Below are 14,298 nucleotides of genomic sequence, written 5' to 3'. Positions count from 1 at the left end.
CAAACAATCAGATTAAAAAACGGGCAGAGGATCTGAATAGATACTTTTCCAAAGAAGATACACAGATGGTCAACAGGCACATGAAAAGGTGCTCAACATCACTAATTGTTAGGGAAATACAAATCAAAACCACACTGAGCTATCACTTCACACCTGTTAAAATGGTTATTATCAAAAAGACAAGAGGTAACAAGTGTTGGTAAGACTGTGGAAAAAAGGGAACCCTTATGCACTATCAATGGGAATGGAAAGTTGTGCAGCTACTATGGAAAACAGCATGGACATTCCTGAAACATTTTAGAACTACCATGCAGTCCAGCAATTCCACTTTTGGGTATTTATCCGAAGAAATAAAAACACTAACTTGAAAAAAATACATGCACCCCAATGTTCACTGCAGCATTATTTACAATAGCTAAGATATGGAAGCAACCTATGTACCCATTCATGGATGAGTGGATAAAGAAAATGTGGTAGATACATACAGCGTGGTATTAGTCATAAAAAAAGAATGAAATCTTGCCAGGGATGGACCCTGGGGGCATTATGCTAAGTGAAATAAGTCAGACAGAGAAAGACAAATACTGTATGAACTCACTTATGTGTGGAATCTAAAACATATTCAAATACATGAATATATTTAGTCAGTCAAAAAAGTACATTGACCCTCAAACAACATGGGAGTTAGAAGCACCGACCCCCTGCTCAGTTGAAAATCTGCATTTAACTTTTGACTCCCCTCAAACTTAACTGCTAATAGTCTATTGTTGAACAGAAGCCTTACCAATAACATAAACAGGCAATTAACACATATCTTATATGTTACATGCATTATATACTGTATTCTTACAATGAAGAAGCGAGAAAAAAATATTAAAATCATAAGAGAAAATACATTTACAGAACCGCACGTGTATTTACTGACACCATAAGTTTACATTATTTGTTTATAAAATGGTCATCTGTCAGTACTCACCTCAATATTTTCTTATATGATATAAAAGACTGTAGATGTCATATGTGTTACTGACACTAGACATCAAAAATGAAAAGACAGTATATGGTCTGTGTTTGTATGTGTAATTTTGATAATCTTTTTATAATAGATTTGTGTATATTTTATGGCAGTAAATGATAAAATAGACTAGCATCTACATATGTATATCTATATCTATTATGCATTCATGACATACTTAACTTTTTCTTATTTTTTGCAATATTTCTAGGCTATACGGTTTGTCTGAGTTTTTCAAATTGCCCAAATCTCCAAAAATGTTTCCAATTTATTTGCTGAAAAAAAATCTGCATATAAGTGGACCTGTGCAGTTCAAACCTGCTGTTCAAAGGTCAACTGTATAACATGTTAGCTCATTTACTAAGAGAGATAATCTAAGAGAGAATAAGAAACAATTAAGAGCATGGATAATAGCAAGTGGATTCCAGGACAAGGGAGAATATATAGTACAGGGCCTGAATGAATACTCTGAAGGAAATAATGGAAGGCAGACGGTGGGGCAGAGAATTAGGCAAGGAAAACAGAAGGTTCAACTAGTACTAGAAAGGAAGCCTTATTGTGATGCTTTCCATTTAAAGATAGTTCTGCAACAACGGAGGCCCAGTAAAATGATTCATAGGAAGGCGTATAAACCATGCAAATGCTTAGAATAGGATTTAAGGTTATAAATGATAAGCCATTTACAGCACTCATCAAAAATGAATTGAAATAGTATCTATTGGATTCTTTGAACAAATTATTATGTTTCTTAAAAATAAGACACAGAAAGAGTTATGAGATGAGTGCTATATCAGTCTGTCTTTATTTTAATTTGCCCAAAGAAAATCTAAAATGCTATGCCCATTATGTTAATCTAGTCATTTATCTGGGGAGAAGATATTCGCTGTGATATGCTGGTTTTTCCTCTTCTCAAATGGTTGACATGATTTCTGAAAAGACATTAATAATTTGGAAAAGCTATAGGTGATGATTTTCAAGACAGCAGAAAATCTTAAGGACATTAATTGGTTAGTAAGAGAAAAATTAAGTATGCATTTAAAAGAAAGCAGAATAAAAAGTAAGAGTGTTGAAGTTCATGAAAATTATGAAAGTAAATGCCATGCGATGGCAGAAAAAGCACAACTAAAAATAATTTGAATGACAACAAAATTGGAGCTAAAGAAATTTGAAGACTATTCTTAATATAGAAGAGAAAAATATCTGTCAAGAATGGCTAAAGTTAGAGTGCCAGCACATACAACCAGTGTGGACTTAGGAAGTCAGAAATCCTGTGAAGACCCATGAAGAGCTGGAGAATACCTACACACCCAAAGTCAAAGCAAAGATGAGGCCAGTTGGCCACATGTGGTCAATGTCCAATAAACATTTGTTGAAAAAATGAAGTTAAACTCAAAGGCATGGTCAGCCCAGGGCCAGGGAACAGAGGAGGTGTGGGACGAGGCTAATGACTAAGTTCATCCATAGTGGGCAGAAATAAAATTAGACTATCAGAAGTAGAAAACAGATAGTGAGAGGAGGGGAGCAAAAGGGCAGGTTTGGTCCCCTGGAGGTGGGAATACCTGAGAAAATCCCCAAGAAAGTTTACCAAATTTGCAATACAACACTGTTAAGACCTGAGACAGAAACTATGCTATCTCTCCTGCACTTGTAGTTTTCCTAAACCACTGTAACCACTTCGGAAAAATGAATTAGAAAGAAAGGATACATTGGTACAATCAGTTCACCAGAAGGGTATTTGAGGATAAAGCAAGAGGTACATTTATGAACATTTTTCTACATTTCTATAGACAACTGCTATACTGAGACCCTAACCTGGGCATAAGATTGTGGTGGGGTAAAAATAAACAAATGGATAAACAAACAAAACAAAATCCCCCAAACCCTATGTCCTTTATGGGTAGATTCATACGAAGTGCTATTTGTCATCACTAGTTGAGATCACTAGTGTCATCACTAGCTTTAATGATCCTGTCCACTCTGACTTGCCAATGTGAAATAGTTTCAACCACGAGAGAGTAACAGACAGCTTTTTAAAATGCTTTCTCTCTCTGTTAACACCGTTTGGGCGTTACCCATGGAGTGAACCTATTCAGCAGCAGCAGCAAAAATGAAACCCTAATTTAGTCTTGAAATTATGTGCCACTTTGCCCTGCAATTACACTGTCCTTTAGATGAGTTTATATTGCATCCATAACTATACAACCTCTACATAAATTCTGAATAGATCAGAGTCTCCAGCTGCACTTTCGATTTGAATATAGCTGTACTTAAATGAAGGTGAGGTCTTAATGAGTCTAAAAACTGTGACTAATTAGTAGTACAATGTTTTGGTGAGGTTTTTTAATGTAGGAAGTGGAATGTGAGCTAAATCTTAAAAGATGTGTAAAGTTTTGTCTTTTTTGAAGAAAGGTTATTAAAATAACACGAGAAAAAAATTTAAAAGGGGAAAAATCGCTTATATTTTTCTATCACCCTAAAACTTATAAAAATAATATTTTCATGTTGCCTTCTGGTTTCTATTTGTAAATATATGTATTTTGACATAATTGCAAGTTACATACAATTGTGAGTTCTTTTGCTATGTAATATTACAATTATAGTATTTCCCATGTTGATACTCCGTGTTCATACTGTCATTTTAAAAATTTGAATAATGTTCTAGGTGATGGCATATGATCATTTATTACCCATTTCATTAATGTTACAGAAAAAGTATTTCCAATCATTCACTATTAAAAATATGATCTTTACATAAAAATAATTTTTCCTCTTCTGTTATTTCCTAAGCATAGATTCTCAAGAAGGAGATTACTTGATCACAAACATTTCTGCGGGTTATAAAAATACATAATTTTTGTCATCAAATGAAGGAAAATTCATCACTGAAGTCTTTGTACTAATTTTTAAAAAGGTGAATTTTTTTGTTTATTAGTGATCAAGCATTTTGTGTTTATTATATTTCCTGTGCTTGTTTCTGTTTTTCAACCATTTGCCTGCTTGGGGTCTTGGGAGTTTTCACACATAGTTAAATAAACTCTTTATATGGTATGGATAGTTACTCTTTGCATACCATCTATGCACATCTTTTGTCCATCTTTTATTTTTAGGTTGTTTGGCAGTTTTTACAGTCAGAGATTTTATATTTTTTATAGGCAAAATCTGTCTATCTTAACCTATAAAATGTTGCTTTATCCCTCCATGATTTGGGTAAGTTGTGTATACTTACTTTGGTAATAGTTTTTCCTGTTATTTTTTTTCTTACTTATTTTGAGGTTGATTTTGGAGTATTTATTTTGTTTTAGTTATTCCTATACCACTCACCACATAATTTTGCTTTTCCCCATTTGTTAATAATGATCCTTACCTTAAAATCTGATTCACCATCTGAATTTGCTATCCTGTTCTAAAAATATACACGGCCATTTTTTACAACTGCAACACACTCCTATAATAACATATTCCAAATATGCTAGGGCTAGGTGGCCAAACATGGTTCTTAGTTTTCAGACTATTTTTAAAATATATTTTTCCCAAGATTTGACCCAAGAACAACTGACACCAAGCAACAGAAGTAATGAGAATTCATTCCAAGATCAACCAGTATTCAGGACCAGAGGAGGAGGTGGGGGAAGCAGGTAATATATACGTTATAGTTTCTTAAAAGTATATAAGATATCATATTCTCTAATGTTTTGCTGTTCTTCTAAGAAATCATAATATTCAAAGAAACTGCTTATTTTCTAAGCCAAATTAAAAGGATGAAATGAAAGAGAGGCTAGAATGATAATCTTTGTTTTGAAGGAAAACTTGTATTTTTTTTTTTTAAGAGAAGGAGGGTTGGTGTGGGGAACGAGGGCAGGGGGCAGGGGCAGAGGGAGAGGGAGAGAGGCTTAAGCAGACTCCACACTGAGTGCAGAGCCCGATGCAGGGCTCAATCTCACAACCCTGAAATCACGACCTGAGCCAAAACCAGGAGTCGGATGCTCAACCAATTGGGCCACCCAGGTGCCCCAAAACCTTGCACTTTGAAGAAAGTTATTTATAAGTGTTTAATGCATATTTTAGCAAATGTGTCTTAAATTTGCCCTCCCAAGTAGCGTGGCATTCAGAGTTTTATTTTATTTTTAACTTTATTTAATTTTATAAATAGGTAACAGACTCAGGTGATTCAAAATCTTTTTAAAAATATCATACAGTTGAAATTGTTACATTGACATTCATAATATAAATAGGCCTATAATATTCCTTTCTTTTAACATCTTTGTCTGATTTTGGTAACAGTGTTGCCTTGGCCTTGTAGATTGAGTTGGGAAATAGTCCCCAGTTTTCAGTAGTTTAGAAAATACTGTATAAAATTAAGATCTTTCATTCTTTGAAAGTTGGTAGAACTTACCTGTAAAAAAATATGGTCTTTTCTCTGTGACAAGACATTGCTCCAATTCCTTTAATAGTTATAGGACCATTTAATTGTTTTGAGTAAGTCTTGGTAAGATATAGTTCTCTAATAGTATGTCTACTTCATTTAAGATTTCAAAGTTGTTAGTGTAAGGTTGTTAACAGCATCCACTTCCATTTTATTTTTTTACTCTTTATCTGTAGTCACTGCTTATATTTTTCATTTGTGTTTTCTCTCATCTTCTGATCAAACTTGCCAAAGGTCTACTTAGCTGGTTTAAAAAAATCCCAATGCTTTATTTTGCTGATCTTCTTTGTCATCTCTTTGTTTTCTATTTCACTGACTGCTGCTCTTATTATTTTTTCTTCTACATTCTTTGAGCTTGTTCTTTCCTTCTTACATGACTGTTTAAAGCTATGCATCTCCCTCGAAACACCTCTTTGGGTGTATCCCGTGAGTTTTGATTTATAGTGTTTTTAATGTCATTCTTTAGATATTTTACATTCATTATAATTTCTGCTTAACCCCCAAAATTACTCTGTATTTTTGTAAAACTGTGAATGAGACAAGGATGCCCACTATTTCTCTTCTATTCAAGATTATACATGAAGTCCTAGCCAGTACATATGTGTCATGAACCAAGGATTATGAGTGAGCCAACTGAAGTCCAATGAAAAAAAGAGAAAAAACAAAAGAAAGAAAAATCTAAGAAGCTTTCAGGAAAAAGAATGAATTACCTTTAAAAGAAAAAGGATCAGAGCTACAGTAGACTTCTCATTTGTAGCACTGAAAGCTAGAAGTCAGAGCATCTATAGTCTACAGAGAAAAAAGAACCCAAGAATCCTACATTTAGCTGTACATACACATAACCTATACATAGCTACACTTATATTCATCAAGCTGAGAATTACATTTTATATTTCTAAGGAACATTTATAACACTTGATCATGTATACAACATAAAGGAAAGCTTAACAAATTCAAAAAGGTCGTGTAAGTCATATTATTTAGTCAGAATACCCCCAAGTTATAGAAAGAATAAGAAAGTACCCCCTTCCCCAAATAATTATACTTAGAAATTAATATACTCCTAGATAACCCTTTCACCAAAGAAAAAAATTAGAAATTACAGAGTATTTAGACAGCGCTTAAAAGGAGAGTAATTCATATTAAAAATATGACATAGAGAAAATTTTACTCAGAGGAAAACTTATTCCATTAAATGTCTATTATTAAACAAAAAAAATGAGAAAAGAACTAAGTACGCCCTTCAGAAGTCTGAAAATTAAAAACATACAAACAAAACAAAAAGAAACTAGGAATAGGAAATTAATAAACATAGAAGTAAAAAGTAATGTTATGGAAAATAAAAGTAATGGAAAGCATAAAAAAATACAGTCTAGCTCTTTGAAAAGACTAAAAATAATGGCTTTGCAAGCTTGATAAATTATAAAAGATAAAACAAAAGTAGACAAGATTAAAAATCAGAAACCAGGCCTAGCCACAGATAGAGAAAATATTTAAAAATAAGAGTGTTTATGATATTCACTTAATTTTAATGCAAAACTCTTATAAAATTAGTGCCCCCAATAAAGAAAAATGTATAAACCAATCCCACTTATTAATATACATGTACCAAAGTTATAAATAAAATATAACCATGTAGCAAATGATATATTTAAAAAGTAAATGATGTAGGGCTTATTCCATGAGACCAAAGATGCTTCAATATCAGGAAATTCAATAATACTAATCTATTTTACCAGTTTGTTAAAGGGGAAAAAAAATACTATTATATAAATGCTGAAAGGCGTTTAACAAAATCCAAAAGCATTTCATATAAAACATCTAAGTGATATTGGAATAGGAGTAAAACAGTTGATTAAAAATAAATATTCACCAAAAACATCAAATATAATTCCAAGTGGCAAAACACCAAATAATTTCAATTAAAATCAGGAAGTAGATGTGGATGCTCAATGTCATCATTATTATTTAATACAGTCTCAGTTCAAAGGAATTTAAAAAGATATGAACAAGACAAGAAAATAAAATAACAGATATAAACACTGGAAAAAATAGATGAACTCTTTATCAGGGGAGTTAGAGCACATTATATAATTGTAGAACTAGAAAATCCAAGAGCTACTAGTAAAAAACTACTAGAATTAATATGAGGATTTTATAAAGTTGACGGATATAAGACAAATACACAAAAAACAATAGCCTTTCTTTATTCTATCAACAAATACCAAGATATCTGATCTTCTCCCATTCTCTTAATTAAAACTGCTCTTTTTCCTAAAGCCCTGAAAACTGATGCTGGACAACTTGAGGGTAGCTTCAAAGAAATTGCCACAAAAGTCACGTATAGACAATCTTTGTGCCTGTTGCATTATGGGCCATTCAAAAGGATCACCAGAGACATTTAAATTACAAACCAGAAAAATTCATCTGATTCCCACTGCCTGATCCCAGTCTGTCTGAGGATGTTTCAAACCTGACATCTGAAACTCTTCTCACTGGCAGTAGTGGAGACTCAGACACTGAGTTTGTAATTTGCTTCAACCACTAACCTATATCTTTCTTTTGTTTCCATAAAAGGGCCTCTTATTAATTATCTGATTGCTTGCTAAACAAAACAGTCTATATGATGGCTAATACCACCTGCTCCACAACTAAGGCCTTAAGTGACTCTCAAAATAGCATCACATTATTAAACACTGAAATAACTCATTCATAAAACAGTTCTCCAAAATAAAATGGCATTAGATACTTTAAGTGCTACACAGGGTGAACATGTGCCATCATAAAAACAGAATGCTATGTATATATTCCAGATTATCACAAAAATGTAACAGAATTGCTAAAAGATATAAATATTCAAATTGCCATTTTAAACAATCCCTCCCTCTCCTTTAATAATTGGTTAAATTCCTGGACTGGAGGAGGATTTTAGTCAACTATCAAAGGTCTCTTTATTGGGCTTCTTTTTCTCATAATAATTTTAATCATGTTTTGCTGTTTTTCCCAATGTCTCTCCACCTGGTGCCAAGACTCTTTCAGTGCCATAACTTCAAGCTGACAGATGATCCTTTCTACTCAAGGAGATTCATATATGTTGTGTACCTTGTATTCAGCTGTCTCTGCCTTTCATAACTCCTACATCCCCAACTGACTAATGTTGACCACTAGGTAGGGACAACTCTATGTCCATATTCATCCAGAAAAAGTTACAGAGGATAAAACCTTTCACCCTCAGCAACCTTAAAAACTTAAGGGTCAAAACTGTTCAGGGGATAAATGATGAGAACAAAGGCAAGAGAAATGCAGCTAAAACAGTCTCCTTAACAATGTTCAGCCTGCAGATAAATCCCTGAGACAGGCAGAGTGTGACATTCCTCAAGGAACTCATGGCTGCCTTACTGCTGATGTTTCACTGAAGACTAAAAGCAAACTTATCTTAACAATAGCTAGCCCTTCAAGATCCTGGAGACCTTGCTTTTAACATGCACAAATTCCTTAGAGACTATCCCTAACTCCCACTAACTAAAAGGTATATAACAAGTTACACCTCACAATCCCAGTGCAGCTCTTTCTGCCCATGGTCCTGTCCCTATGCTATAATAAAAACACCTTTTTGCACCAAACAACAACAACAAAACAAAAAAACAAATATCAAGAAGCTAAAATATAGAAAATAGTCAATTTATAGTAGATGCAAAAACGTGATAGTCATAAATTTAACAAGAATGGCAAAGAAACATATTCAAGTAAAACTATGAAATCATTTAAAAATAAATAAATTTAAAGGTACAAAAGGACATATTATATTCTTGAATGAGAAGACTTTGATAATATTAAAAAGACTGTCACTAAAATGTCAATTCTCCAAAACTTAGAATATATATATAATGCAATTCCAGCTAGAATCCCTGTTGGGATTAGAATTAAATGAATTACCTTAATGTTTATGTGGAAGAATAACTGCTAGTGAATATGTAATAAAAGTATAAACTGGAAGAGAAAAACTTTACTAGGTATCTATTTAGAGTCTTTGGATTATTAGTAATTAGTAAATAAAGGATCTTAAAAAGTTCAAATCAAAGAATAACTCCTCCAAATATATATTTAAAAAGAACAGTGGTGAGAGAAAAGACTTACCAGCTATGAGAATATGCTATTAAGTCACTATATTCAAATGAATATGTATTAGTGGTATATTTAATAAATTAGTGGAACAGAAGAGAGAACACAGTAATCAATGCTAGCATATATAAAATTTTAACATATGACAGATGATAGTTCTATTCAGTGGAAAGGATGGATTATTTAATATATAATACTGATAGAACTGGTTACCCATTTGCAAAGAATAAAACTAGACCCCCACATCTCACACCATGTAAAAAATAAAAATTACATGTATTAATGACTTAAATGTAGGAAAACTCAGGAGACTATCTGTACAATTTAAGAATGGGAGGCACTATTTGAACCAAAACTAACCAGAAATAATAAAAGACAGTAATTTCATCATATCAAAATGAAAAACTTTGATATGGTGAAATTTACCATAAAAAGTCAATAGACAAATTAAACATTAGAAAAAAATGAATATAAATTATAATTACTATACTTACAAACTGCTTTTAAAAATTATCAAGGAAAATTCCAATAATGCAATAGAAAATTGGCAAAATCTACAAATAGATTAAATCCACAGAAGGGAAAATTAAAATATCTGATATCTGCTCCAAGTTCATGTAATGAGTCCTTATTTTCCATTCCAACACCAGTTTCTTTCCAGATTTCCTAGTCTGTGATATGTTCCCATTATTTAATACTCCCAAGAAAAGAGGTTCAGAGTCCTTTGTGACTTCCTTCTCTCCCTGGCTACTCAGTCAGGTGTTCATCTCCCTAGTCCTGAGTAGTCGGCTCAATCCTGACTCTATCTTAGCTTTCCCATTGTGGTCATAGAGAGGACCACAGAGACAGACATACTGGGACAAGCACAAATCTTGGAATCTCACTAGGTTTGCTTTCACTCCCTGCCATTTACCAGCTTTGTGAAAACAGGCATGTTACCTTTCTAGGCCTTGATTCCTCTGCAAGATGGGATAATTATACCCGTTTTTCATGGTCACTGTGGGAACTGACAGAAGTAATTTGTACATAGTGCATATTAGGACTGAAAAAATGTTAGTTCCCTTTCTATTTAATATTCTTACAGTTAGTCTAGGCCTGGGTTACCAGCAAAGATATTTTCTAAATGGCTACCTAGATCCAATTGCTTGATGTTTGGAACACCTCCAATCACTGCTAATAGCTTAATTTTGCTAAAACACTGTTTGCATTATATCATTCTGCTGACTACCAATTTTCCATGATTCCTACTGCCTTTATGGAAAAGTGCAAATTCCATAGCCTTAGTGCCAAGACACTTATTCCTCTGGGGTAGAAATTTAAAACTTTGCTCAAGGTGCCCAAAACACAATTTTTAATATTTTCATTTGGGAAAATGAAAGAGTATATTCACTTAAGTCTCATCACTCTAAATAGCAGAATGGGAAGGGAAGATCATAAACATTGATCACAGACACAGTTATGGACATAGTTACTAGTAATTAGTCATATTTGCAACACGAACTAATTAAAGCAAGATTATTTATAAGAGAAATAAAAATTTAGACATTTCTTTATTACGGCTAGTTGCTAACAACAGCAAAAAATAATTCTCTTTTACCTAGTACTTCTTTTTGCAAGTCATGGCATCTGGTTTGCAAGTTTACTTCCTGTTGTTTGGATGTCTGAATCTGCTGAGACCTCAATATGGCTGCATCTGACAACAATTTCAGATTTTTCATTTCCTCTTCAAGGCATATCTTATTTCTCTGGGACACTGTCAAACTTTTCTTTAGTATCTCTATTTCTGTAAGGAAAATTCAAAGTTTACAAATAGACAAAATTGAATCATAAATCATTTCCCCATAGAATGATTATTTCCTTTTAGAAAATTAATAGTTGAAAGTCAAGATGACTTTTCTGTCAGCATAATGACACCTAACCAAAGAATTTAAATTTAGTAGTTATTCTGAAAAAAGAAATAAGAAAAAGGATTATATTGCTAAATGATGCATGAAAACTTTTAGTAGTTTAGCCTTTAAATTGTATTAAATGGCAATCTGTCTTGCTTTTCAAATACTCACATAAATGAATAACACAATATCTGCATAATGTCCTGAGTTTTATTGAAATTAAATTGTTTTCTTGGCAACATGATTCTGAAAAGTAAATTTAAATTTGCTAGCATGAGCTGTTGGGTGGCATTTCTAGGAGAGTAACTAGGGTACATTCTATACAAATTATGAAGAAAGGCAGTAGGGATGGAGAGGGATAAAAGGATGCAGTGTCTAAAACTAATAAATTTATGGGCAGAAAGTATTAGTTAATATACCTTAATGATTCTAATAATACTCTGTGCCCTCCAAATGAGACCAGAATTTCATTATAGCAATCACTTGTCATTACTCTACCTACTCAGATTAAGCTTGATAAAAATATGCCTTCATAGCATTATGTAGATTTAAATGTGCTAATTTTATATAATTTTGTAAGAAATGCATGGAGCATATTATCCTTCAGAATAATTATCAAGCTCTCCCTTAATAGTCTCTCCAGCACTACTGTCTTAAAGCAGTATTAAAATATTTAAAGAACTACACAATAATGATAAAATACTGCAAAATTTGTACAATCACTATTAATTTGAATTGATGAGGATGTGATCTATGTGAAAATCTGGACAGTCTGTTTTTTCAGATAGTTCTCTTGGCATCCCCTTCCTTGGTTAGCTTATCCTGGGCCATGTGATGGGTCTAGCATCTGACTGGGTATCAGAAGAGTTTGGCTTGGTCTTGGAGCCACCACAGCAGAAATAGCAGCCACAGGGGCGAGTGAAAACCAGAATCAGAGATCCATAAAACAGACATGCCAGCAGAAGCAATATGGCTAGTAAGTGGTCACAGAGAAGTAAAGTGGTAGGCTAGACAGAGTACAGAGATGAGAACATGCCTTAAAGGATGGTGATGAATATGATTAGGAATGTGGTCTAAAGAGAGACAAGAAAAATGTCTTTCTGTGGGTGAAGTAGTATGTCTGGAAGAAAACATGACCTTTAAGACAGATCTAGGGCATGAGCACAAGGGGTCTGGCACTTCTTCACTTTTAATTAATGCTCAAAATGCAAAACCTGGTGAAGCACCTGGGTGGCTCAGCTGGTTAAGCATCTACCTTCAGCTCAGGTCATGATCCCGAAGTCCTGGGATCAAGCCCCACATTGGCCTCCCTGCTCGGCAGGGAGTCCACTTCTCCCTCTGCCCCTCACCCCACCCGTGCTCTCTCTCTCAAATAATTAATTTTAAAAAATGGAAAATCTGGAGAAATAAATTGGCAGAAACCAAATAAGCAAGGTTCTACTATATTCCAATGATTACTTTATATGGGAATCTTTTTCCTACAAATAACTATATGCTTCTAAATACTTATGGATATGCACCCATTTGTATGAGGAAAACTGCTAACACACTAGTGCATAAAATTTTAAAAAGAAGAGAGTTTTAAGAAATATGGAGGTTGCAGTTTTTCTTCACGCCTAAAAAGTCTTGGGTATTTCTGTATCCATAAAGGTGGCTCCTTATGCTGAATAAATTGTACCATATCCTAATCATATCTGTCTATGTTTAAGTCAGAATGACACTGCACATGCTGGCACCTATTTTTCATTTGCCAGAATGATACTGCTTAGGTTAGCAGGCTGACTCTGTAAGTGTACACTACTATCTGTCTCTAAAATAACTACTCATGTCAACATGACTTTCTATCTGACATTAAAAGAATAAGAATCTGCAATACAAATTTATTTGTGAAATATATTCTAACACATGGAAAAGTACAGCAAGATTTCCAAACTAACAGGAGCTATGTTTCTAACATGGAATTAGGAGAGTAAACTCAAAGAAGGTGAATTAACTCACCCTTGGCAAATTACACATCCCTTGTTGTTTGGCAATCCTGGTATCAAATATTCAATCCTACCTTCATCATCCTACAACTTCGTATCTGTCAGTCATGTGTCCCAATTTGGAGTTCAGAAGTTATGATCTCCACCAGGTTAACCTATTCTGGTCATTGTATCCACCTTGTGTTTCCCCTGTCTCGGCACCCCCATGAAGAAGGTCCTCCTAACTTCATTCATTTGGCCTGCCACTGCATATGCTACCACTGCCTGGAAATCTTTTCTGACCCAATCTGGAAGTGACCTAGATCTTCCTGGAACTTGCACCAATTTACACAATTTTTACTGCACTGATCATATGTATACATATGATCTACTATTAGACTGCAAGTTATTTTATTTTAATATCTTACTTATTTTTTATTCCATCCATAATTTCTACCATGATGTCCTTGAAATAACAGGAGCTCAATACACACTTACCAAATGAGTAAAGTCATTATTGAGCAAAACTTCTAAGTAGTTTTCTGATATACTAGTTGAATATCCTAAATATTTCTTTTGTCTTACCTTACCCTTCACTTTATAGCAAGCATTTTGAGCCCCAGATTATTTAATGTCAGACTAGATAAGGCGATAAAAACACACAAGCAAAAGAAGCAAACATTTTAAATACGATAAGCAAATAAGCCTATTCTATCCCTAATTCCTTCAATTTTATGAAAAGTGTGGACTACATTTCTAAGCCTAATTCAAAACTTGAATTTTAAAAGTCCAAGAACTATTCAATCAATAGGTACTTTGGGAATGGAAGCAAATTGATTACACACTTAAAATATTCTACCTTTAGTGTGGTGATTCTACACTAAA

General features: G+C 33.5%; 1 protein-coding gene across 2 annotated transcripts in view; it reads right to left on the bottom strand.

Annotated features, from left to right (window-relative positions):
• The window catches only part of LEKR1 (leucine, glutamate and lysine rich 1), a 171,444-nt gene that overhangs the window by 74,965 nt on the left and 82,181 nt on the right, over positions 1-14,298 (bottom strand). For both annotated transcript variants that reach the window (XM_087870309.1, XM_045811980.2), the window contains one exon: positions 11,158-11,343. In XM_087870309.1, the coding sequence (XP_087726435.1) occupies positions 11,158-11,343 (186 nt within the window). The remainder of the gene's footprint in view (positions 1-11,157; positions 11,344-14,298) is intronic.

The sequence above is a fragment of the Ursus americanus genome, chromosome 20 (assembly GCF_024610735.1).
Source record: "Ursus americanus isolate L20-20 chromosome 20, mUrsAme1.1.p, whole genome shotgun sequence".
Lineage (NCBI taxonomy): Eukaryota > Metazoa > Chordata > Mammalia > Carnivora > Ursidae > Ursus > Ursus americanus.
This window is presented reverse-complemented; position numbering and strand designations above follow the sequence as displayed.